This window comes from Astatotilapia calliptera, chromosome 1 (assembly GCF_900246225.1).
Source record: "Astatotilapia calliptera chromosome 1, fAstCal1.2, whole genome shotgun sequence".
Taxonomy (NCBI): domain Eukaryota; kingdom Metazoa; phylum Chordata; class Actinopteri; order Cichliformes; family Cichlidae; genus Astatotilapia; species Astatotilapia calliptera.
In genome coordinates, this window is record NC_039302.1 from 34,662,462 (window position 1) to 34,689,421 (window position 26,960).

At 37.7% G+C, this 26,960-nt stretch overlaps 1 protein-coding gene and 1 pseudogene across 1 annotated transcript; one reads left to right on the forward strand and one right to left on the reverse strand.

Annotated features, from left to right (window-relative positions):
- Positions 1–4,421: 4,421 nt before the first annotated feature.
- Positions 4,422–12,080, reverse strand: LOC113025067 (adhesion G-protein coupled receptor G2-like). Its single transcript, XM_026172494.1, has 9 exons — positions 11,919–12,080; positions 11,752–11,797; positions 11,325–11,419; positions 8,977–9,095; positions 8,367–8,635; positions 8,194–8,290; positions 7,790–7,916; positions 7,462–7,618; positions 4,422–4,858 (listed from the first exon to the last, which is right to left on the reverse strand). Exons 1-9 carry the CDS (start codon positions 11,940–11,942, stop codon positions 4,764–4,766), a joined length of 1,029 nt encoding a protein of 342 aa, XP_026028279.1. The 5' UTR covers positions 11,943–12,080; the 3' UTR covers positions 4,422–4,763.
- A 9,838-nt stretch (positions 12,081–21,918) lies between these two features.
- Positions 21,919–22,033, forward strand: LOC113028040 (uncharacterized; annotated as a pseudogene).
- The last annotated feature ends 4,927 nt before the right edge of the window (positions 22,034–26,960 follow it).

A 26,960-nucleotide genomic window follows, 5' to 3' on the forward strand; every position in this document is an offset into this window, starting at 1 on the left:
TTTGTACGGACCGGCATTGTTCTCCTTCGTTTTGTACATTCCTTTTTTGGGGGGCAAAGAAAAAGCAAGAAGGTAAAAGTCTTATCATGCCAGAAGTCAACCAGCAGTGTCGGCTTGATACCAGATCTGGGCCAGACCTCCTTGCTATGTGGGTAAGAACAAAGGACAATAGTACCCTAACTGCCTTCTACACACAACATACAATTTGGATAAATTCCACTGTGACAAGGAGAGGATTAATTTCCCACCTAGGAAGGTAGGTTGTTTATTTACAAGCAACACTCATGAACTTCATTCATTAATGTCACTATACACAATAGGTGAAGTGCAGACATTAGTATACCTCAGTAGTTACAACTTTTAAATACTCTGGCAAAAACAGTTATTTTATTTTTATTTTTGATTTACACCAAAACCTTCCCATATGGAAAAGAAATAGTAAAAACCTACATGATTTACTCATGAAAGTGGCCACTTTCATATATTGTTTGAGTAAGTATCCAAAACATACAAGTTTCATTACATAATTTTTCAAGGGATCTTATATCTGTTTTCTCTATTGTATGCTTTTCATACAAGTTTCACACAAGACAGATACAAACTTTATAAGATTTATATATATCTTTTCCATATGGGTTGTATCTCTGATCAACACATTGGAGTGAAATAGATTTTTGGTTTTGTAGTTGTTGTTCTTTTTTTATGGCAAACGAAAATTTTAACATTTTCCCTTTTTAAAATGAGCAAAAAATGTGAAGACAAAATGTTTTTTGATTAATTGTGAATAAGCATTCATTATGCATCTGCAGTACCCTCATGTCCCATTAGGTGGACTCATCATCAGTCATTTCAGTTACTATCAGAACACCAATTGAACAAAGAAGCAGGTTTTGCAGACATTGCAGAGGGAGTTCAGGATGCAGAAGAGGTCAGGAGTAGTCAGATAGCCAAAAGAGAAGAAGACCAGGCCCCCCAGGTAAGGCAGAGCAAAGTGATGACTCCCAGCAGGGTACACAGGTCTTTTCTGGCTCTGTCAAGGTCGACCTGTCCAAACTGATTTATCAAATATACAGTGACACAGGAGATTACAGAACATCTGAAACTGGTAGAAGGAGACTTTGAAAAGTGATTTTAAATTCAGAGACAACATTCTTGCCAAATGAGGGAAATCACATTTCTTATTTGGTTTGTTTAACAGTGTTTAACATATTCAGACCACACCCAGTGCAGGGTTTATGCTACAGCTGGTCTAAATTAACAGAACTGGTAATTACCAAAATCTTTTTTTTTATTTCTATAGTGTTTAATCCACTATTAAGCCAGGTGGATGCAAGCTTTTTGATTGAAGCTATATTTTAATGCTATGATATAATTATTGTTGTTTCTACTCTATCCGAGTACTCAAAGTGCTTTATACAACATTCCTCGTTCATTCACACTCATTCATGCAGGCACTTTTTTTGTATGCTAAATGCTTTCTACCCAACATCCACACACATTCACACTCTGATGGATGCATTGCAGAGCAACTTGGGGTTCAGTATCTTGCCCAAGGATTTTTGACATCCAGACTTGAGCAGCCACCAACCACCAACCTTCTGATTTGAAGACTGACCTGTTTTACCTCCTGAGCTACAGCCACCACTATTTCTTTAATCAAAATAATATTTTTAATGTTAAAATTAAATTATTGTTGAATGTTCTAATTTACCATTTTTACAAAAATTCAGAAAAAATAGTAAAACTTATAATTATAATTACTATCCATTAATTTTCTTACTGTTTCACAAAAAAGCTGTAAAACAAATGGATTTTTGTTTTTTATTAAAATGTCAAATCACACATATTTACCTACATTCTTGAACATTCTTCCTGCCTGATCAGGCAGGAAGTGCAGGTTGAGGAGCACCAGAGCAATTAAAAGGTTGATGTGGACTTTCACAGAAACATCTTGTCTGAGTTTCCTGTCAGGTGATGTCATTGTTTGAAGAACATTAGGCCAATCATCAAGTAAGGAAAGAAAGCCTAGATGACAGTATTAAAGATGAAGGCATTATATTTTCTGCAAAAAGAGGAGGAAAATAGCAGAAGAGCACTCCTGCATTGCCTTTTAGTAATGAATTGAAGGAGAGAAAGACAAAGGCATTAGAAAAGAGCAGTAAAAAAGTCTGAAGAGTTGTTGGGAGCAAGGACAACATGGTAAGTGGACAGTATTTATCTTGGAAATAAATCATTGAAAGACGAGTAATTTAACTATTTGTAATGAAGAGCAAAAGGGTGACAGCCAGAGCAAAAAGCGAAAGACTGCAGCCAATCAGAGTAATGTCTGTTAATATCTTCAGGTCGTTTTCTGAGAGGGAAGCACTCACCTGTAGAGAAAATACACATTCACAATGACTTGTAGCACTTATATTGTCATGCCATACTTATCTGATATGTTTATATATTTCGAATCGAAATTGTGTCCTATATAAAGGGTGAATAAATCTTCACAATGGTGTTACATTAGTTTAAAACCCACAGGTTCTAATTTATGGTTTGTTTTTCATTACTAACTGTAATCTTTAAAAACTACAAATACAAATTTTCTATACCCTTTATATACTTATTTATTACATAAGTATATCTTATTCATTTAACCAGACATTGAGAATATATTTTTATTTACAGTGGTGACCTTTGATAAAGGTGCAAAGGTTAGTGGAGAGGAGAAGGATGAATGATTATCTAATCAAATCCCAAAATATTTATATTCAGTGATCTTGACTATTGAATTTTTAAACACAGATTTGCTACTTAAGTTCTAATATATCCCTAATAATAACAACGGTGCAGTATAATAATTAATCTTTCTTCTACTGATATTCCTCTTCCCACCTCTGAGCATACCTCCTGTCTCCAAGGAATAATTCCACCTCTCCGGGCTCTCTTCCACATTTCCACTTCTTTCGTTCATTAAAATATTTCCATCTCTATCCTTAACGACCTTAATCTGCTGTACATCTTCTCCAGCTTAATCACTCTGTCTGTGACCAGTGTCCAGCCTCACATACAACCCACTATAAGCCTTTTTCCTCCTCTGTCTGCCATTCACAGATAGTTCACAGGACTGTAAGAAGCAAAATGAAGGCACCTTCCTCCCAACCAGCACTCCTCCCTGTCCAGGATGTATACATTGTTAGGAACAAAATGATTAAATAAAAGTCTTTATTTTTTATTTTATTTTTTTACGTACACTTTTCAATTGTGCTCATTAAAGAGTGGCACTTTATGTAAAAAGGGTCAAAAGCATCAATTCAGCACTATGATTGAATTGAATTATTGAGACTGACATGTTGGGGGCAGAGGAATTTGAAAACATGCTTACACATCATAATTGGTTATTAAGTCAGGGGGACAATTTTTCTGGGCCAAGTGAGTCTGAACAGAATGTCTCAGATGTGGATAATTAGTCGAATCAATACACTGTGAATTGTTAGCTAATAATACAGAAAGGTTAGGGAGCGAGGTGTTTTTCTTTCTCTTTTCTTTCTCTCTTTTTTTTTTCAAAAAGAAAAATTCTGCCATTTGTTTAAAATTCATCAAGAAATGGCAGTATCAGAAGGCTGGACAGCCACTACGGACTCACATATAAAAGTATATTAGAAAACTGTTTAGATACAGAGAGAATGAAAATATTGGCATGATATCAAAAGTAGGTAAAAAAATAAAAAAAATGTCATAATTAATTTCGGTCACGATATTGGTGATGTGACTCTTGGGACTGCACCCAAAATGTACCTTTTGAAGGGTTCTCCAATAAATTATCTTAAAGTTCAAATAGCGTACATATTTGTTTGTTTATATTAACTAATGGTATTACAGGCATTAAAATGGTGCAGTTTTTATACTAAAACTGTGATACATCCCATGTTGATGCTCAAAGTTGTTTAGACAAAAAGGATGTGAGGGAATGAAACAAGATTTTGGCTTTAGATGGCTACAACTCTAAATTTTACTAGTTTATGAAAGGAAACTTCTGTCTGGCTACATTACATTACAAACGTATTCTACAAATAAATAAAAATCAGCTGATTTTAAGGAATCAAGTTGGAACTGTTTTTAGATCTGATAGATTTAATGTTACTTCTGGTTTAGTAATAAACTCAGTAAAACGGAATAGTTTTCCTAACAGCAAAACAAGCATTATGCTTTTAATATTGGGAACACAGTTATACAAGAATATATGTTCAGATACAAACTTATAATGTACATATATATATAAGATAAGACTTTATTGATCCCACGGTGGCAAAATTTTTGCTTTATCAGGTACAGATAGCTGAAGGAAAATATAAAAAATACAAATAAAATATAAAAAAATATAAAATGAGTAAGATAATACACTATATACAATGGTAGCATACACAGAATGTGACTATGGATATGGTTGTTGGAAATATGGGAGACATAAATTATAAACCATATAGTTATAAGCTATATAGAAAAGCTTACAATGCAAAGGGAACACATCCTCTAAGTTGCTCTTAGGAGAGATTAATTCCTCACCACAAAGATTTTAGGTATTTCATCAATAAAGTTTCAAACATAACATTAATATTCACTCTCGCTCACCTGCCTTGTATAAATAAACTGTTGTATGTGGTGTTGTATAAATAAACATCATGATTTAAAGAGGACATAATCATGTTGTCACTGTATTACAATATGAATTATACCGACACACACAGACTCTTATTAAGTTGTTGCTACTAGTGTTTAAACTAGCCGTTAGTGCTGCGTGTTTCACTGCTCATCTTAGTAGTCGAGGTTTTAGCCTTTCTCAGTGACATCACAAACCAAAGGAAGATGAAGAAACCTGCAGTCACAAAGGAGAGAGAGAGAGAGAGAGAGATGTACAGGTTCAGATGGGAAATGGATGAGTTCATGAAATCATGCATCTGTGTCAAATTTAACTCTAGTGAGATTTCCTTTTTAATGTTATGTAAAATGTAATAAAAAAAATCTTATACTACTGTTTCCTCTTAAATGGTAACTATAATGAAAATGGATTTTTGTATTAAGCAGCAGAGTTGAGTATGTGTGTCCACCCATAAAAAAACACCAAACAAAGTGGGCATCCAAAGAAGAGGACACCACAAAAGGACTGTTTCCTCTCCCTGTCAGCACTTGGGACCCGCAGGCAGCCTTCCACCAGTGTTGGGACTAACTCGTTATTAAGTAACGCGTTACAGTAACTACGTTATTATTGTGGTAACGAGCGAGTAACTAGTTATTATGCCAAAACCGGGAACGCGTTACTCGTTACTGGGATTTAGATAGGCTCGTTATTCGTTACTTCGTGTGGTGGCTATCGCGGAGCTTCCACAGATTCAATAACATTAGCAAGTGGTGGAGGCCAGCAGGTGGATGAAAGAAAAGGGAGGCAAGAGGAGAGACACCTGATACTCTCGGCCGCTGGTCCGAGAGTATCAGGTGAACTGAACTTCAGGTAAGAAGTTATAACCTGCAGTCTCTCTGGGTCAGATATGAACCAAGTTTATGTGGAGTTTATTTTCGTTATGCTGACTTTTTCGTACTGCGTGCTAGCTAGCATGACAGAGTTTCTATACAGCTGGGTGGTGCTATGTTACTGATGTTGAACTTTATTTTGTTCATAAGGTTAATTATTAGAGTTGCCAACCGTCCAGTAAAAAACAGAATCGTCTCGTATTCAAAGAAAATGTCATGCGTTTCGTATTGAGGTGAAAAGAAACACAGTTTGTCCCGGACTTCAGCTACAATGAAAAAGACACAAAGCTGGAGTTATTCTGTGTTTACGCTGCACAGCTGCCTCTTCTTCTCTCATCCTCTCACCCTCCCCTACTTCAGTCATGAAACTGATCAGTGATCAGCTGATCGGCTTTTCTCTCGTTTGTTTATCGCCCACTTTGCGCCAGAAAGAGGAAACCAGCGGATTTCGCGCTAAACAACAGCAGCACGTTTAAGCTTGATCAGCTGTTGTTAGAATTTATTTAATATTAATTTCTAGTATCAGTTGATGTTTGCTGGAGCCTCAGCTGTAAACCTGCTGGTCATGATGTCGGTTTGGATATGTGATGAGAGGGAAACATGAAGATGAAACCAGGAGATGTCCTTACTGAATCATCAGAGCTGTGATGGAGAAACAGGTTTACCTTTTAGGTGACATGAATGAGTTGAAGGGAAGTTATGAACTGTTTCTGAGAGACAAATAACACCAAGATCCTTTTCTAAGTAGCTGACAGCTGGTAACTGTGCAGGGGCGGGTCTAGCAAAGTGTTGCCAGGGATCCATGTAGGGCATTAAAAGGGAAAGGGGGGCACAAAGAAATACTTTTCTTTCTTATTCCCATTTAAAATGTCTCGCTTTTAAAAAATAATTATCTGAATCTTACAACAAACGATTGATAAATTGATACATATATACCATCAGAACAGTGTACATCACTGTCACAACAGTGTTTGTTTTCATTCAAAGGCTTTATGATTTTTCCTATAATGGTGGGCCGGTCTCTAGTCAAAATGCCCGGGATGATTTTTTTGTCCCAGTCCAGCCCTGTATGCAGCTCATCTGCAGTCTGGTGTTACCTACATCTTCCTATTCAGAAGGCAGCATTTCCGAGTTCTGAGTACAATCGAAAGCACCACGACTGCGGTTTTTGTGTTGGATGTAAAAAGCAGGCTAGGATAGAATCAGGCGTGGGATTTCTCTCGTGGAAATGTGCACATTATTGTTTTCCTTTCTGTTGGTAGGTGGCACAGTGCACTTGTGGCAAGTAAGCAAGCTAGAAGACTGGCAATCTTGCTGGGTATCCAGTTACGGAAGCAACACATTAACAAGAGAATTCTGAGTAAAACCAAAGTTACTTTCCCTAGTAACTAGTTACTCTGAAAGTAACGAGTAACTTGAAGTAACTGAGTTACTTTTGATAGAAGTAACTAGTAATGTAACTAAGTTACTAATTTAAAGTAACTTACCCAACACTGCCTTCCACAGATTTGAAGTCAAGGTTTGCAGGACAATATGGCTGACAAAACTCTACCCAGGCAATCCTGAATAGGCTGCAAACAGTCAATCTCCAGTCTCACAGGGCTTAACATGACTGAACTTCACAGTCAGGCCTGTTTAAGCTGGAGTCAGCAACATCTGCAATGGATCCTGAACATTATGTTCAGCAATGTCTCCTGATTCTGCCTAAGGCATGGTGTGGAGCAAACACAGAGCATGATGTGCTGATTGCTGCACCATGGGTGACAACGTTTGGTGGAATCAGTGTGATGCTGTGAGGCAGCAGCTCCCTTACTAGAAAAGCAAGCCTTGTCATCAGTTTCATCCGTGTCAAGTGTGTGTGTGTGTGTGTGTGTGTGTGTGTGTGTGTGTGTGTGTGTGTGTGTGTGTGTGTGTGTGTGTGTGTGTGTGTGTGTGTGAGAGTTTACAGACCTTGCAGGGAGTTCAAGATGCAGAAGAGGTAGAGGGCAGGAGTGGTCAGGGGACCGAATGAAAAAAGGACCAGGCCCCAGGTAATACCGAGCAGAGTCATGACTCCAGCCAGGGAGCAAATGTCTTTCTTGAATTTGTCATGGTTATTCTGCCCAAACTGATTTGCCAAATATAGAATAGAAGCAGGTTACAGACAGTTTTAAATTTGACTTGAGACCTTAAATTGTCATTTAAAAAAACAACAAACACTTCATTGCTAGTTTATAGTTTCCAATGAATACACTGATGGATTACTACTCATATATTATTTTTAAGACTAGATAATTACCTCTCTGGTGTGGTGGAGAATAAAAACTTGTCTGACTGTCACCCCAAACATGATTACATTAAAGAGGAACACCAAGCTGAACAATCCCGCTGTAGTCCACTTTACCTTGTCATTGGTTATATAACATCTAAAAAGAAAGAACAGATCATGTTTTAACCTCCAAAATTGAAAAATCAATGATGCGTTCTGTAAAAGAAACATTAATGCAGGTAGTGCAGTAAAAGCATCACCAGAGCTAAAAAGGAATTAATGTTTCAATTTTAGCAAATTAGATGCTTGGTGAAAAGGAGCTTTCTGCTTCTCCAACATGCATGTTTACAGAAACTCTGATTGGCAAAACAGTTAATAAGTAAATGTGAAAATGTGAATCATTATTCTTGATTTTACATGCTGGCAAATCTTACATTGCAGTACTGGAGGAGTTAGATGCGTCCAGAGGGGTAAGGCCATAAAACGTTCTGTCTATGATCACCACCACTGACACAATCATGGCAGGGACACCTTGATCAAAATTAATTAATTAATATCTACATCCACATTGATAATGACAGCTCCCTCCCTAATTGATTCCACTCACCCCATCCCACCACGCCGAGTTTGAGCAGGTATTTCTTGACATAGATGTTGAAGACTTTGACTAAGAGAAGATATAAGTGGAAACCTTCCAAGGCCATCCAGCTGAAAGTGGCTAGCAGAGAATAATGAAGTAAAAGAGCCATGTATAAGCAAAGTCCAGAGGAAGACCCTGCTGCCACTGCCTGACTGGGCAGGAAGTGCAGGTTGAGGAGCATCAGGGCAATTACAAGGTTGATGTGGACCTTCATAGAGACATCTTGTCTGAGTTTTCTGTCACACAGAGAATTGATCTGTGTTAAGTAACATACTGTATCACAACTGGAGGAATGGTAGACCATAACAAGAGAAGAAAGAAATGATGAAGAGTTATTTATAGAGTAAGAATAGCATTTGATGTAAGAAGATCAGTGAATGCCAGTGAATGGAGGAAGATTTCAGTATGTTTTAAGGCAACTGAAAGATAAAAACAGGCTACTCATATGTCAAAGGTATGAGGATGTTTGAGAAAAGGGGACAACAGCAGAGGCAAATCAGATTACAGGAGGTACTAAAAGTGTGAAAGAGGAAGGACTGATGAAGATGGGAAGAATATGAAAAAATGAATTTATTACCTGTTTGTAATAAAGAGCAAAATGGCTATGACCAAAGTAAAAAGGGAAATACTACAGCCAATCACAGTAATGTGTGTTAAAATCTCTTGGTCTTTCTTTGTGATGGAAGGATCAGGTATCTGTGGAGAAAACACATGTTTATATCATCTTGTACTATTTGTATTAGAACAATTAGTCAGAAGCCTTTTCACCTTCTGCTCGATGACAGGTCAACAGACCAACAGGTACAACATGTTGGAAGCAAATACTTGTCTTACTTATTATTTTTTTACACTGCAAATGTAACTTTATTTAACCTGCTAAGTTATTAAGTATGCTTTCTTATTTCTGATGGTACAAGTCCCTTGAAGAAAATGGGGGCAGGGCTAAAAAGAAAGTTAAAAGAACAGCTGAATAAATCTGAAAAATAAAATAAAGCATTAACTAAATATGCTTTATACAATCATAACAAGCATAACATAACAACAGACAATAACATGCAATGAAATACACAGAATTAAGGTAGGCAAAGTGTAGGTAATCAAGCACGAGCAACCAATACAACATAGCTGCAATACAGGAAAGGCATACAATAACCGACAGCACTGTTACAGTTTGGCACTGTTTTCAAGGATGGCAGGATAGTAATTTGAATGAAAACAAGTTGAGCAGAGCAGGTGAAGGTAGAATTCTGTACAAGAAATCTTTTTATTTTGGTGTCTTCTAGTGGCACCATCAAGAATGACACCAAACTGAAAAGAAGGAAAAGAAGAAAATGCACAACAAATGTATCTACAATTATAACAAATTATATTTGTTATTTTATTTGTATGCATAATTTTGACACTCAGTGAATGTGTAGGTTAAACGGTGTATTTATTATATAGAAGAGCCGTAACATGGCAAAAATGTTGTTTTTCCTTTGCATGCAGAGAGCAAAGTGAACCGTCCTTGTTTGCGCGCACAAACTTGGCCAAATAAATGATTCTAAATGATAAATGATTCTGATAGATACATAGATATTCACTACTCCCTCCAGAAAAATTAAAAATACATTAAACTGCAGATTACTGAGGAATCAGATGTGATTTTATGAAAGGAGAAAGATTCAAAAGGCTGTATACCAAACCCACATGCATGTGCCATCGGAGCGCGTCAAGCACTTAAAAAACAAAATAAAAAAACAGAAACACTATGGAAGCAGAATTTAATGGATCATATGACTAATGAAATAAGTAAGGTAAAGTTCTGGCTGGATAAAAACAAATTATCATTAAATTTGAATAAAACTAAAATTATATTATTTGGAAATAGTACTGGTGTTGATATTGAAAGAGTCAGTGAAAATTGATTACTGGGGAAAATAATGGATGAAAAACTTAAAAAACATTACATTCACTTTGTACTCTTCAAAAAAGAGTAGTTCGAATCATCCACAATGCAGCTTAGGGAGATCATACAAACTCACTATTTTTGCAATAATATTCAGAGTATGTTTTTTTGGAAAGAAGTTATAATTTAAGGGGTTTTTGTAACTTCAATATAGGAAAGGTATGTACTGCAAGAAAAAGCTTTTTGTTTCTGTTCATGGAGTGAAACTGTAGAACAGTTTGAATATGGAATTAAAGCAATGACCAAAGATAAAACAGTTCAAAAAGAGTTATAAAGAAATGATCTTCTTGAACTATAAAGAAAGGGAAAATGTTGAAATTAAGTGAATGTCTCTATTTAGATGGTTTTTTTTAGAAAAGAGATTTGTTAACATATAAAAGATGCTTTTTCTTTTTTCCTACTTTAGTTGTACTAATTCAATGAATGCAAAGTAACCTGTGTATTAGTTACTATAACTATTACTTCTAAAGACCTCACATGCAAGCAGTCAGTTACTCTGTGTCCACACATGTGTGTGTGTGTGTGTGTGTGTGTGTGTGTGTGTGTGTGTGTGTGTGTGTGTGTGTGTGTGTGTGTGTGTGTGTGTGTGTGTGTGGTAGCGTGCACGGCTACCAAATGCAGCTGTGCAATTTTGTGGTTTGTGGTCTCAACCTTTCATCACCATTTCTAAATGGTGATGAGAGGTTAAAGGATACTGAAGATCTAAATAAGATATTGTAAAAAGTTATCTTTCTGAGAAGCTGTGTGACTTTTAAACCCATTGGTATGACTAAACTTTGCAGTTTATTTTTAGCTTGCGGTCTCTTTCCTAACACCACTTGAAAAGCCTGTTTGAAGGCAGAATTAAGGTAAAGTGAGTAATGGTCTGGCATGTCCTTGTGAAGCTGCAAAGTTTGAGGCAGTTCAGATAAGTGTTTGTTGATAGAAGTGAAGAACAATGGACAAACAATGGCCTCTTTAAATGAGCCCAGTCTTACTATGAGGATACCAAAGTATGTGAGGTGGTTGCAGGAACAGGTGATGTTATTCTGATGATGTGTCCAGTGTGTGACGCAGCCATCCTCACTAAAAGCTGGTAAGCAAACCAAACAGATCCATTACGCAAAAGATCACATTTCTGAACATCAGCTCAGTTAGGTGGCCATGAGTGAAAACACAAACCACAATGAGTCTAACTTGTGAAAATATTGTTGCGCTATACTGCTCAAAAAAGATTAAAGGAACACTTTGGAAACATTAGATTTTCAGGGGGGAATAAATTGTGATGGATATCTATAATCAAGTGGAATGGGTAATGTGTCCAATAAGATTAACTGACTTGTTGCTGTACTCTGATTAAAAGGTGTTCCGTTATTTAATGTTTGAGCAGTGTACATTACTGTTCATGACAGATGTGATACTTACTGTATGTTGAATAATTAAAGAACTGACACGAGGGTTTTTGAGTTTCCTATGACACAAACATATTTCATGTTTGTACAAAACGTACAGAATATTATATGTGTCAACTAATTGTGCAATTAAATTACAGGAGGTAAGACTGAAATAAATGTTCAAAAAAGCATAGTTACGTCGATTTCCTTGGTAAACTCCATCGTGATGTTGATGCGCTCCTGCAGTCCTGATATCTTCTTGCCCTGCACACTCAGACCAACCAGTCTTTGATCATATACTTCATGTGGGCTTTCAAAAATGCTCTACAATAAAATGCAAATTTGTCAGCTGGTTTAACAGTTTTGCAAAGACAGTTTTAATATTATTTTCTGAATCTTCTGTGTTAAATGGAAAAACACTACTAAGTGATCTACTTACACTGTTTGATATGCAACTCATTTACATTTTGTTAGAAAAAAAGGTGACTTAAAAAAAAAAAAAAAGAAAAAAAGAAAAAAAGGTGATGATTCTTTCCTGATGTACCCAACTTCCTTCAAAAATATGTGTACTAATTTTACATTTCATGTGTTAATAAAATAATGTCACTATGCTAAAGAGTACAAATTCCCCGCTGGACAAATAATTCAAGCATCCAGCAAATTCAGAAGCTTCAAATTCAGGGTTTAATTTTATTGGCTGTTAGGTGTAGCTGGTGAAAGTAAGCTTGATAGGCTTGTTAAGCTGGGATTTTAAAATCTGATTGTTTTTTCTGTATGCCATGTGTGTACATCCCTCCTTTGTTAAGGACATGTAAATTTGATTAAAACACCTTTATAATGATGTGAAAATAAACAGGAGTACATTTCCTAACAAGTGGTAAACAAAAGAAATATATAACCTGACAAAGAAAAAGAAAAAAACCCAAATGTTATTTTATTAGACTAAAACAAGCAAAACCCACAAGCTCCATGAGCAGTAGTTTAAATTTAATGTGTAAATACAAAGATCGTATTATTCTATAGCTCACCACATCCTTTTTCTACATGTTTTTAAATAAGAAGTGTAGTTTATGACCTGATTTGTTTGAGGCCATTTAAACATGCAGAACACAAACGTGTTATTCGGTCCAGCACCCAGTTCTCTTGGCAGCTGGACAATGACTTTACTGTTGAGAAGAGGCACATCTGGTGTTACCTGTATCAGCATCAACATGCCAAGAATAGAAAAAGATTTAGTTTAGATTACGTTCACTAAAATTACCTCGAACAGAACAACATTAGATTGAATACAGTGGATCAGATCTTAAATAAGCCGGTCGTTATCAATACCTGACTCATGCTCAACATTGGATCTAAATATCAGCTCTGTACATCACTACTTGGAAGGTATTTCTGACTACATGTGGAGTCTGACTACAAACTACTGTTCAATAAGATTGTGTGAATATTTTTTATTTTTTTACCTTTGTGTCATTGGCATAAATTTCAAGGCCTCCGAAGGGACCACTGGGTTTGTGCAGAAGAGCGACAAAAGTCTTTACATACAATTGCATGCTCCCATTCACCTCTGTTCCCTCTAGAACCTTCTCTAGAGTCCAAATGGCTCTTGGGGAGTAGAATGCAAAAATATTAACACAATATTAACAATTTACATCCTTTTATTAATGTAGAAAACAGTCAAGTGTTAACCCCCCCCCCCCACACACACACACACACACACACACACACAATGTATTATAAATGTTTACCTCAAAGTGTCATTGAGGTTTCCCATTTTCATAACATTATCTGTATAATTCATACAACACTCGGTCTGATTACGACCTGTAGACAAAATGTAAGAACACACATTGAACCCTTGTACAGTTTAATTAAAGCACCCCACATGTCCACAGAATATATGAAGGTTTAATCCCAAAACACCAATTTCACATTTCTTTATGAAGACATTTATTGGGAAATGGAGATGTGAGAGGAAGGCATTAGAGGTTCAGTTTTAAATGCTATTTTACCATGTTAGAATAATGACTGTTTAAAACAAGTTGTAATATATAAAACCTGAATTCCAGAAGAGTTGGAATGTTTGTTAAATTTGGTAAAAAAAAAAAAAAAAATGAAAAGAAAAGAAAACCAAAAGACTTTCAAATGAAATCAAACCTGATGTTTGCTACAGTTCAGCAAAAAATGTCATGATGCAGCAAATGGCTGAAAAAGCAAGAAAGATGAAAAAGTTTCATCTGAGAGAACATTTAGCAAGTAATTAAGTTGACTGATATCAGGTCTTTAATATAATTAGCTATAAAAGAGATGTCTTAGAGAGGCAGTCTCTCAGAAGTAAAAATGGGCTGAGGCTCTCTAATCTATGGAAGAGTGTGTAAAAATATCGTACAATACTTCAAATGTTCCTCAACATCAAATTGCAAAGGGTTTGCAAATCTCATCATCTTCAGTGCATAACATAATCAAAAGATTCAGAGAAACTGAAGATGTCTTTGTGCATAAAGGACGAGGCTGAAAATGTTTATTAATCACTCACTGGCATGATTGTGTCACTGACATTACTTAGTGGGCCAAGGAATGTTTGCAGGAACCACTGTCGATTAACACAGTCCAATCTGCCATCTGCAGATGCCAACTAAACCTCTATCATGCAACAAAGAAGCCACATTTAAACATGTTTCAGAAGCGATGTCATGGCCAAAACTCATTTGAAATTGATTGTCTCAAAGTGGGAAAGTGTTCAGTTCAATCCAATTTTATTTATACAGCGCCAAAGTACAAAGAGAGTTGCCTCAAGGCACTTTATATTGTAGGTAGGCCCTACAATAATACAAATAGAGTAAAACCCAACTGTCATATCACCCCTAGCAATTAACAGTCGGAAGGAAAGTCTCCCTTTTAACAGGAAGAAACCTCCAGGAGAAACAGGTTCAGAGAGGGGCAGGGCCATCTGCTGTGACCGGTTGGGGTGAGAGAAGGAAGACAGGATAAAAGACATACTGTGGAAGAGCCAGAGATTAATAACACGTATGATTTAACACAGAGAGGTCTATTAACACATAGTGAGTGAGAAAGGTGACTGAAGAAGAACTACTCGGTGCATCATGGGAATCTCCCAGCAGCTACACCTATTACAGCATAACTATGGGAAGATTCAGGGTCACCTGATCCAGCCCTAACTATATGCTTTAGCAAAAAGGAAAGTTTTAAGCCTAATCTTAAAAGAAGAGAAAGTGTCTGTCTCTTGAATCCAAACTGGAAACTGGTTCCATAAAAGCGGGAACCGAAAACTGAAGGCTTTGCCTCCCATTCTACTTTTAAATACTCTAGGAACAGCAAGTATGCCTGGAGTGCGAGAGCGAAATGCTCTAAGATGGGGAGAGATTATTCAAGACCTTGTATGTGAGGAACAGCATTTTGAATTCAATTATGGATTGAAATCAAAATTAAATACCTGGATTTAACAGGAAGCCAATGAAGGGAAGCCAATGTATGAGAAATCTGGTCTCTCTTTCTAGTCCTTCTCAGTACTCTTGCTGCAGCATTTTGGATTAACTAATGGCTTTTCAGGGGTTTTTAGGACATCCTGATAATGACGAATTACAGTAGTCCAGGCTAGAAGTAATAAATTCATGAACTACCCCAAAAGGATGGTTCTGTTTATCTGGATGTTTTCAGTGGGAGAAGCGTTTCATCACTCATTCAAGTGACTTCTTCAGTCTTAGCTGACTGCAAGTTTCTCCAACCTGTGTATATTTGCACAGTGATTGAAACGAGCCACCTGAATGAACAATGGGCTGTGTGGGCAGTTCCTTCATCAATAATATGCAAATTGTCATGGCCTTTGATCAAAGGTCATGACAATTTTCATATTTTCAGGGAGTTTTTAGGACATCCCGATAATATTGACAGTAGTCCAGCCTAGAAGTGAAAAGTACGTGAACTAGTTTTTCAGTGTCACTCTGAGACAGGCTATTTCTAATTTTAGAGATAATGCACAAAAGGAAGAAAGCAGTCCTACATATTGGTTAGATACTATATTTTCAAGGCAGACTACAATAACCTCAGTGTTATCCGAATTTAGAAGCAGAAAGTTAGCGGCCATCCAGGTCTTTTTGTGTTTAAGACACAAAAAGTTTAACTAATTGGTGTGTGTTCTTTGGCTTCATGGATCATAGACAAAGTTGAGTGTCATCTGCATAGCAGTGTAAATGTATGCTATGTCTTCTGATGATACTGCCTAAGGGAAGCATGTACAATGTAAACAGAATTGGTCCTAGCACTGAACCCTGTGGAACTCCATAATTAACCTCAGTGTGTGAAGAGGACTCTCCATTTACATGAACAAATTGGAGTCTATTAAATAGATATGATACAAAAAGCACTGCAAAGCAGTACCTGTAATACCTAGAGCATGCTGTAAATGGTCTAATAGGATATTATGGTCTGCAGTATCGAACACCACAGGATCTCCTCCATACCTGCTTCATGGCCTGGAGGACGGGGCTGTGGCTCCCTTCACCCTCTAGCAGATCATTACATGAAGGAACCTTTTAAAAACAAGCGCGCTCATGCTCACAGGTGTACACACGGGTGCTCACACACACAAACTACACCCTTTTTGGCTCCTACCTCAAAGCACACTGTGCGATTTCAATGTCACGTGCTGTACAATAATATTAAATATTTAGTATTTACTGTTATATTCACATAAATGTTGTTTATTATATTGCTCTCTTTTTTTGCTTGTGTTCTCTTTTTTCTCTCAACAGGAGATCTGGGTGATTGATAGATGTATTTTTTTGTCTGTTTGTTTTGTTGGTTTTTGTTTTTTGCCCTTTATCACTGTTCCTCCTCCCTGCTGTTTTTCTTTCCCTCTTTCTTTCCCCCAGTCAAGTCTGTCCCGTGTTAAGCAAGTGAAAATAAAAAGCTTTCTTTACCTTTAGACAATAATTCTGATGGCAAAAGAACCAAACAGGACAGGCAGGGGAAAAAAAAGTATCGAACACCACACTGAGGTCTGGCAGGATAACCACAGAGATGAGTCCACTGTCAGAGGCCACAACATGATCACTTGTAACCTTCACTAAAGCTGTTTCTGTGTTGCGATGAGCTCTGAAAACTGACTGAAACTCTTCAAATAACCTATTCCTCTGCAGATGATCTGTTAGCTGTTTGACAACTACTCTTTCAAGAATTTCTGATATGAAAGGAAGGTTGGAGTTTGACCTATACTTAGTTAAGACTGCTGGTCTTATTATGGTGTTGAACAAATGTGTTAAGTCTGGGCAACTTGCATGTTTTGGAAAACATATAAAGGTATATATAAAGATTTAGACCCTCTCCTGTTCAGGTTAGCAGTGGAGCCACTGGTTGTCTGTTTTCATTGGGTGGTGGGAGTGAAGGGCATCACCAGAAATTGTATTACCATTGTCAATGGACTTCTAATCTGAACTGTCATCTGCAATGTTCCGTTTTCTGTATATGAAAAAAATCCTAATAAAAAGCAGGACATTGCAAAACTGCATAATGCTACAACAACACGGCTTTGTCAGAGAAGACTCCGGGTACTGAATTGCCTCTCCTGCAGTCCAGATCTTTCACCTATACAGAACATTTGCTGCCTCATTAAATGAAAACAATGTCAAAGATGACTACAAACTCTTCAGCAGGCAAAAAGGAGACCAAATTCAAACACCAAAACTACAAAAACTCAGAACCTCCATTCCCAGAGGTCTTCAAACTGCTTTGAAAAGAAGACCATGGTAAACATGCACCTGTAGCAAACATCAATTTTAAAATGAGCTAATTTTGTGCTTAAAATTGTAAAATTTCTCAGTTTAAGCATCTTTTATGTTATTTATGTTCTGTGGTAAATAAAATATTTGCTCATGTGACTTCACATGAGTCTTTCAGTAATAATGTTTTTCAAATTTAAAGGATGACGTAGTGTCTACAGTAGTTGCAGGCAGTACACTGAGGATAGGATGTGTTCTTCTAAAGTGTAGTAACGTAATTTAATGTAATTTAAAGGGACGTGACATTTTAGGGCTGTGGTAGAATATAGTGTGTACAGACTTTTTATATAGTATAAAAGAAAGAAACACATGTAGCTAAAATTGACAGAAAACAAGCTGAGTTTACTTTATTCAAACTCATAAAAGGCAAAAAGAAAAAGTGAATAAGCCTTGTTTCTTAGGTTAGAATCTAAATTGTCTGGCTGTTCCAGTAATAAAGTCATTCTTTTGTTACAGTAGTTAATATAACAACTTACTTATTGTAGCTGATATATTGCATGCAGTCCTACAGAAATACTGTTCCGACAGACAATTCTGATAAAGCATGTAATAAGACATAAAAGGCATCAACCACCAGAATATCCAGCTCTTCTTCCTGTGAAGAGACTCTCATTTAGAATGGAAAAAAGGCAATGCTTTTCAGTCAAAGCTCTTTTCTGATTAAAATGTCTTAATTTTTTAGATTAGCACAAAATTTATTTTGTTGCTATTATGCTGAAGGTAGATCATCATCACCCTGAAGACTCATCATCAGAACAATGCAAAATATGTTTTCTACATAAAGATTTTGAGTTTTAGAGACTGTACCAAGTTATAAAAAACACAGGTATAAAAATAAAACGAATTCAACTTCTACTCCTCCTATTTCTACTACCAGTAATCCTAAGAAATACACTGAAACAAAATCACAAATCACAAAAAAAGTATGAAGTCGAATGACACTAATAACACTAACAACCCTTGTTATTAGCATCAACACAGAAATTAAAATGTATTTTAAAGTGAACCAAAGCATACCCTACCTTTCCATGTTGCTGTGGAACTAAGTTAATAGAGGACACAGAGCAAAGCAGAAGTGACAGCGGGGGTGGGGGGGGGGGTGAATTTGACGAGCTGCAAAGGAAGTTGATGAAACAAATGTAAATGCTATTCTGAGCAAGTAAAAAAGAGGAAGTATCACTGACAAAAAATACATTTCTAATCTTCCTTGTTACTACTCCGTATGCATCAAATACAGGATGACGTCATTGAGATATTATACTTTACCCCAAGCCTATTCAAATGGCGGCCCGCGGGCCAAATGCGGCCCAGAAGCAACCTGCGAGTGGCCCTGCCTGTGGTCCTGGCAGAAACACAGAGAAAACGCAAAAATATAATTAATTTTAAAAAAAAATTAAAAATTCCTACAGCGTAGTGTAGACTGTGAATGCAACACTCCTAGTAGCCTAGCAATATTTAACCCACAATGCACCGTGATGTAAACATATTAAACAATCATCGTAATATATGATGCTTTCTCAGTCCAAAAGCGCAAAATTGACAATGAAAACTGTCGGTTTAACCCTGCCTGGACTGACAAATACTTATTCATTTTACCGAGTTTAATAATCTTACAACCGGAGTTGTGCTACCATGGTGAGGGTCCTGTACAGCCCAAGAGAGAGCTGCAGCAGCTTTCCTTCATGTTTGCTTCTTGGCGAAGAAGAAAAGGCCTTTCACAGATTCTGAAACAGTGAAATACTGCATGCTGGCTGTGGTGGATGCGGTGAAAAGTGATGAAAAAATGAAAGTAAGTGTGACATCTGCTATTAAAAACGTACCCCTGTCAGACAGTTCAAATATTCGTAGAGTTGAAGTTCTGGCGTCAGACGAGTTTGAAATGCTGTTAGATGACTTGAAGAAAACTGATGTAATGTCTATAGCAGGAGATCACAGACAGAACTGATAATGCACAGTTTTGCGTATATGTCCGTTTTTTGGATGGGAAATTGCTCGGCTTGCTACCATTAGAGGGACACACAGCTGGCGAAATAATATTTGAGAAGATTTCAGCTCTTTTTGAGGAAAATGGTCTGGATATGAAGCGTGTCTGTATACTTGTGACGGATGGGGCTCCATCCATGGCAGGAAAAGTGAGTGGTCAGCGAAATATTTATTTTAATTTGAAAGGGAATTATCAAAATGTTTTTTTTGTTAATATTATTATTATTTCAAATGTGCAAAAAATAGTTTAGTTATAGCTCCCCTTTTTTAAAATGGACCTTTTGGTGTGCATTTGTGAGAGGTCACCAGATTTACAGGGGAATAGGAATAAAAAAATTACTTGTTTTTCAATACAGTTGTGTGGGTTTGAAATTGATCATGATCTGCTGCTTACTGGCTTCAAAAAAAAATATCTGGCCCAGATAAATTCCTCGGTTTGAAAATCTGGCCCAACTAACTTCGTAGTTGAATCGCCATGCTTTACCCTGTTCACATGTTCAGCAATAAAACTACTAAAGCTACTTTTTTTCCCCTCAAAGCAAGTCATTGATCAATATCAGGAAAATTGCATTATGACTATGGACAGCAGAACACAGTACTATATTAAGTTTTGTGTGTATAAAATTGAAAATAAAACTGATTCTGATTTTGAGAAACAAAATTAAAATGAACACAAATTTCCAGTTTATGCACAGTGTGATTTTCCTCCAGTTGTTAAAAGTCAAAAGTTAAAGCCAATGGGAAAACAGCTATATCTAATCTTACAGCTTGGTGTTAAAGTTTTTCATTTGCATAAAAAAAACCCCTTGATTTGCATTGCAAATTATGAACAAAAAAGTTGGTGCTGTAAGGCGATGGAACCTGATACTATCTGAGGTTTATCTGCATTTAATGACTGTGTGTGTTTGTGTTGTTTCATCTATTTTGAGTTAAAATAGGATGACATGTCCTTGTGACTAGGAAAAATAAATGGTTTTCTGGTAATTGTATCAAATTATTTTGCTGTTGGAGACTGATTAAAAGCAAATGCAGCAACAAGGTGGTCGCAGTTAGGTGACCATTTCCTATTTAATAAATATGTTTTATCAAAAATGGCTGCACAGGCCCAAAGTGGGTGGGATGAACTCTAAAGCTGTATGGGCAGGGAAAACCCAGACTTATCCCACATTAGTCTCAAATGCATGTGCCCAAAGAGTCACAGTAAAGCTTTAAGGAATACTGTAGTCAAGTCCTCTTTCTTTCAGTTGACGTGGCTCTAAAAAATTAAGCCCATCTTGCCTGGATGCCACCCAGAGACTCTGATCCATACATTTATCCAGTGGCGGTCCTATAATAATGGATTGGATTTATATAGCGCTTTTCAAGGCACCCAAAGCGCTTTACAATGCCACTATTCAGTCACTCTCACATTCACACACTGGTGGAGGCAAGCTACGGTTGTAGCCACAGCTGCCCTGGGGCAGACTGACAGAAGCGAGGCTGCCATATCGCGCCATCGGCCCCTCTGGCCAACACCAGTAGGCAAGTAGGCAAGTAGAGAAAAGACACACACACACATATGAAGAGAGAGTATGCATAGTATGAAAACGGCTACCAAACAGCCATCATAATTTGTCATACAGTGAGAAGAGGACACATCAATAATTGACAATGACTAATTAATATTAAAATCTGTAACATACTGTATTGTTTGTAGTTTAGTCTATTACTGTTACTATTTTTACCATTTCTTCTTGGAGCAACTGTAACCCACATTATTTCCTTTGGGATTAATAAAGTGTTCTGACTCTGATTGTTTCAGGATGACCTGCCATTATCCAATGACACATCTGCTTACCTGCATCTTTTGCTCGCTTCTCCTCTTCTTTTCTCTTTTTTCTAAACTGAGCACCTGATGGATTTGAACTTTTCTTGTCCATCTTGGTTTTAATTTTGCACTCCAGTATGAACACCCATTCCCCAACTCGAAAATCACCACAACATAACCTAATAGACCTACACCTTAGTTCACAGATTCACTTTGTCTAGGGTTTATTTCTGGGATTTTGCACAACCCAGGACTCAAATCATGAATACATAATGGGCTTGGATTTACAACATTATAAATGAAATGTGATCTATTTGGAAGCAGCAGGTCTCCCTCCCCTTTCGACGTGTTGTGTGTGAGACTTTAAATCATCAAACTATAAAATATAAATTTTTATTGATCCCTTTACCCCGAGTCCTAAATTGTATATTTATTTTCTTCTTGCGCACCTCGCAAACGGAGGGCGCCCTTACTCCCAGCAAATGGGCGATAGAAAACCGATTGGTGCCTATGCCATCCCCAGTATGCGCTGGTGTGTCCGGTATCCGCAAACCTGACATTTTGACCCTGAACACGCCCTATAAATGGTCTTTTATAGCGGGCTTCCCTCGCTTACGGCCATACCACCCTGAACATCTGATCATCTGATCTCAGAAGCTAAGCTGGGTCGGGCCTGGTCAGTACTTGGATGGGAGACCGCCTGGGAATACCAGGTGCTGCAAGCTTTTGCACTTCCACACACAAACTGCAGAGGGCGCCGCTGCTCACTCAGTGGAGGCAGATTCAGGAAAAGCTTCATGACAACGCTCCTGATTGCATTTCGCTTTTGTGCAAAACAAAACAAAAAAACAACAAGAACGAAATATTTAGGAAATACACAAACTTATTTATTCTGTAAATGTAGAAAATGTCTGTGGCTAGTCCGTCTGGGCTCAGTAGAGAGGAACTTGTTAACCTTGTAGTGTGCACCGGGCACAGTGTCAACCTGACACTCTTGTGCAACGAGTTTTAACTCTTATTGGCTGCCGACTGCGGTCCCGAGGAATACTGAATAAATGCGCATCAGTGTGCTACCCTGAGCAGGGAACACGATATCATGGAGTTTCTAACATGGAGCGAGGTGAAGGTGACGCGACTATGCAGGACCTGCAGGGGGCTGCTTAGCTTCAGAGATCAGATGAGAACAGGCTGATGTGGCCGTAAGTGAGAGGCTTCCTCGAAAACGGGGTAGATACTGTAACCCATTTATTGGGTTTTAAAAAACAATTTAGAGTGAAGGATATTGATTAGTTTCTACTTTTTTTAATAGCTGCACATGACAGCACAGTTATAATGCATACTTAATGCTGCAATAGTCACGTCATAAACAATTGTGAGTGTTTGCACAAAAACATCTACAGGTGCTCTGTGCATGTACAGTGATATTGATGTAACGCTTGAAGAATTTGACATTACTACATCAGTGGAAGAGCTCTTTGCGCAAGACTCACTAACCCCTACCCATTTATTATGAACAAACAGCAAAACTGTTTGTGTTTTTTTCTATATTACACTTGCATGATTTAGATTTATACTTATGTGGCAGCTATTCACTGGCCTGACAAAGTTATTTTAAATGATATCATGTCATGAATAACACAAGTTATTTTCCATGAAATCGAAAAGTGGTGAAATTCTCAAAAAATGAATGAGACGTGCATGTAATTTGACATATTTTGTTGTTTTGTGTGTGCGTTTGTCTGTATGAAATTTTGACGTGCATCTGAAAAACACCATTTTGAAAACACTGGAAAGACCTCAAGACATTTTTTTCTTTTGCTTACTATGTAAACAAAAATTCCCACCAATGCTTTTCAGTGTGAAATTTATTGTGTAGGGAAAATACCTGTGCCAGGTTGTCTCCATCTAGTGGTGAATAACGCATTACCACTACATCAGGTGAGTTTTTCTCTGTGCACAGTGACACAAAACTCATTTAACAACATAAACTATTTAAAAAATGATGTAGGCAGATCAAGGCAATGTTACAGATTCAGTAAGAACAGAAGTTTATTCCAATCCTTTAAATATGCAGGGCGTCACACTAACACAGTTGCTTATGTCCAGCATAGCACTGGGGCTAAATCCAGACCTGAAATCTTTGGAAGTTTCACTCAGTAACAGCACCTTTTTAATATTATTGACTATATTTTATAGTCACATTTATATAAAATGTCAAACATTATACATTAGCTAAAGGTTGAAGTCACAGAATTACACTGAACAACAATGCAATTTAAGTTTTTCTTGTTTGTACTATATATTTGATTTATTGTGTGTGTGTGGGGGGGAGGGGGGATATGTGTGTATTCACATCATTTATCATTTATGTTAATGAGAGTGTGGGGAGTGAGTTGGAGGGTGGGGTGGGCTGCTTTTAACTATGTAAAGCACTTTGTGCTACATTTTTTGTATGAAAAGTGCTTTATAAATAAAGACTGATTGATTGATTGATATTATCATCCTTAAATTGTTGTCCTTACCAAATATACTTAGATGGCGATGGATTCAATCCATGCTACTGAACACGATGCCAGTCAGGCTTGAAAATGGTGTTTTTCAAGCCTGACTGGCATCTATAAAAAGCCAGGCGAGGTCTCCTTCATGTTTTTCTGTGTTTTATCCTCAGTTACTTTGAATCAAAGTGTCAGCTTTGTTTTTATACATAGATATAAAAATATGAACATGTACTGATAAATGATTAGAATTATAATATTTCTGACTGTCTGATTCAAAAGTGAATTGAATTTAATCGGGACCTTGTGAATCGGAATCAAATCGATTATAGGAATCAAAATTGATCCCCAGCCCTAAGTGGAACACCTTTACAGATGAAGTTAAGAAAAATACATCAATACAAAAATTAACACAATTTTTTAAAAACAATTAATTGCATGAATATAGTAAATGTTCCTCTCAGTGATTGAACTATCTCATTGTGTTCTATTGATTGATTAATTGATAATACTTTATTCATCCCGAGGGAAATTGGGTTAAGGCAGCCAGCCGTGCCAGCGCCATCTTACCCTTCCAACCATACATACATTACACAAACATCACATGGGGAAGACAAGTCGGAGGGGTATAACAATGGAAAATGCACAACATGAACATTGAAGCCTTGTTCTCATTTTTATAGATTAAGGCAAGAGTAAGGTATTAACCCTCGTGCTCCCCGTCGGGGCAGCTCCGGACCCCGGGTGTCCCAGAGTACCCTTGGGTAGCATTTCACAGGCCGCGCATCAGGGTTGGCTCCCGCGCCCCGTACACCCACGTTTCCCTCCCTGAATGCCACTCCCGTTTCAGTTTTTCCTCCTAGTTTCAGGCAGGCTCTGTCATGTTCGTCCATGGGAGGCCGCTGTTAAGGTATTTGTCACACAGATATAATATAAGCTGAGCATTTAGCTTATACTATCATTTATCAGGTCTTAACCATAGGGTGCTTGCAGTTGTTTTGGTTTAAATTGTTTTATGTGTGTATTGTATGAGTGTACACTTGTATATAGTTAAACATTTATGCTGTTTGGTCTCTCTAATGTAGAGGCCTGGGCATTCCTCGCTACACTGTACAGCAGGGGTGCTCACACTTTTTCCGCATGTGAGCTACTTATAAAATGACCAAGTCAAAATGATCTACCCACTACAAAAATCCAAAACATATACTTATTTATAAATATATTGAGGATTCTTTATATCTACAATGTATATACATGCATAACCGCAATATCCAATATTTCACAACACAATTAACAATGTAAATTTTTTGTCATTACCTGAGTTTACTCTGATGACTTGCACTGAATTGAATCAGCCAGGGATGCATAGTCCGGACAGTAGCTGCTGACGGCCAGCCTCAAACACACTTCCAAATGTTCATCAGTCATGGTGGAACGGTATTTGGACTTAATGATGTTCATGTGGGAAAATGAAGACTCACATAAATAAGTGGAGCTGAATAATGCAGTCAAAGAGGCAGCACATTTCCTCATGTTGGGGTACTTTACTTCTGTGAGTAAGTTCCAGAACTGTCCATGATCTCTGGACTTCAGCTCAATGTCGGCTTGTAGTGTCAAAATCTCATCTTCCACTCCAGAAGAGTTCAGGTGAAATAGTTTTGCAATTTTTGATGCGAGTGAATCGACATCAGCATGTTCCCGAAAAGGATAGCACATGAAGGTAGCGACTGGCTCGAGCAAAGAAAAGTCTTGAAAGCGTTTGTCAAACTCTGACAGACAATTGTCAATCTGCTCTGTGTAGCGTGCACTGTCAAGTTGCAAACAGGCCATCCCTTGCATCTCCAGCTCTGACGCCAGGTTTTGAAAGTTAATCAAATCATGGTGCTGCAGCTTTAAAGAGAGATGTTGCATCTTTCGTTTGAAAGCATTAACTGAGCTGATCATGTTGATCACTGTTTTGTCTTTTCCTTGCAGCTGTAGATTAAGGTCATTCAACATGTTTGTCAGATCGGTTAAAAATGCCAAGTCTAACAGCCACTGACCGTCATTAAGTTGCATGTATTCTGCTTGTCCAGCTACACGGAAAAACTCCTTAATCTCCGGACAGAGCTCTCAAAATCTTTGCAGGAATTTCCCTCGACTAAGCCACCTCACGTCAGTGTGTAGCAACAACTCAGAGTGGTCGCAGTCAGCCTTCTCCAGATGTGCACGAAATAACCGTCTTTGAAGAGATCTGGCGCGAATAGAACAGGCGATCTTCGTTGCAACATTCATGATCTCCTTCATGTTGAGCATTTTAGCGCATAACGCTTGTTGGTGGATTATGCAATGGTAATTTAGGAAGTCCGGGAAAGCATCGTCCTGCCTGCACTTGGCAATAAATCCATTCACGCGGCCAACCATTGCGGGTGCTCCATCTGTGGTAATAGACACCAATTTGTACACTGGGAGCTGGGTTTTCTCGATAAAGTTTTTGAACGACTGAAATATGTCCTCTCCTCGCGTCTGTTCTTTCATGGGCAGGACTGTTAATAGCTCTTCTTTTGCAGTGATATCAGTAAACACCATACGAATGAAAATGCACACCTGGGCTGTGTCACTCACGTCCGTAGATTCGTCCAACTGCAGTGAGAAACACTGGCAATCTCCGATGTCCTTCCAAAGTTGCTGGGTTAAATCCTCCGCCATGGCTTCACAGCGCCGTGTAACTGTACTTCTTGACAGCTGGAGAGCTTTGATCGAAGATGTTATTTCTGCCTTATTTTTAAAGTCTCGGAACAATGAGTCAGCTGCTTCAACGAATGCCTCTTTTACCATCTCTCCATCTTGAAAAGACTTCTTGTTTTTAACGATGATGTGACTCACCCGGAACGATGCTTCGGTGGCGGCTTTTGCTTTTGAAGTTTGTTGTGTGAAAAATGACTGCTGTCCGGACAACTGGGATTTTAGTTCCTTCACCTTTTTCTTTCTTAGCTCGCTTTTCGGCGGGAATGTAGTGTCGTATTTTCCGTGAACAGTTCGAAAATGGCGCTCCACATTTCCCTTCTTTGGCATTGCGATGGCAGCCTGGCAGATGAGGCAAACGCACTTCGAAAATGACATTGTGAAAAAAAGTCCTCCTCCCATTCCGTATGAAAGTGATACGTTTTTGTCTTCT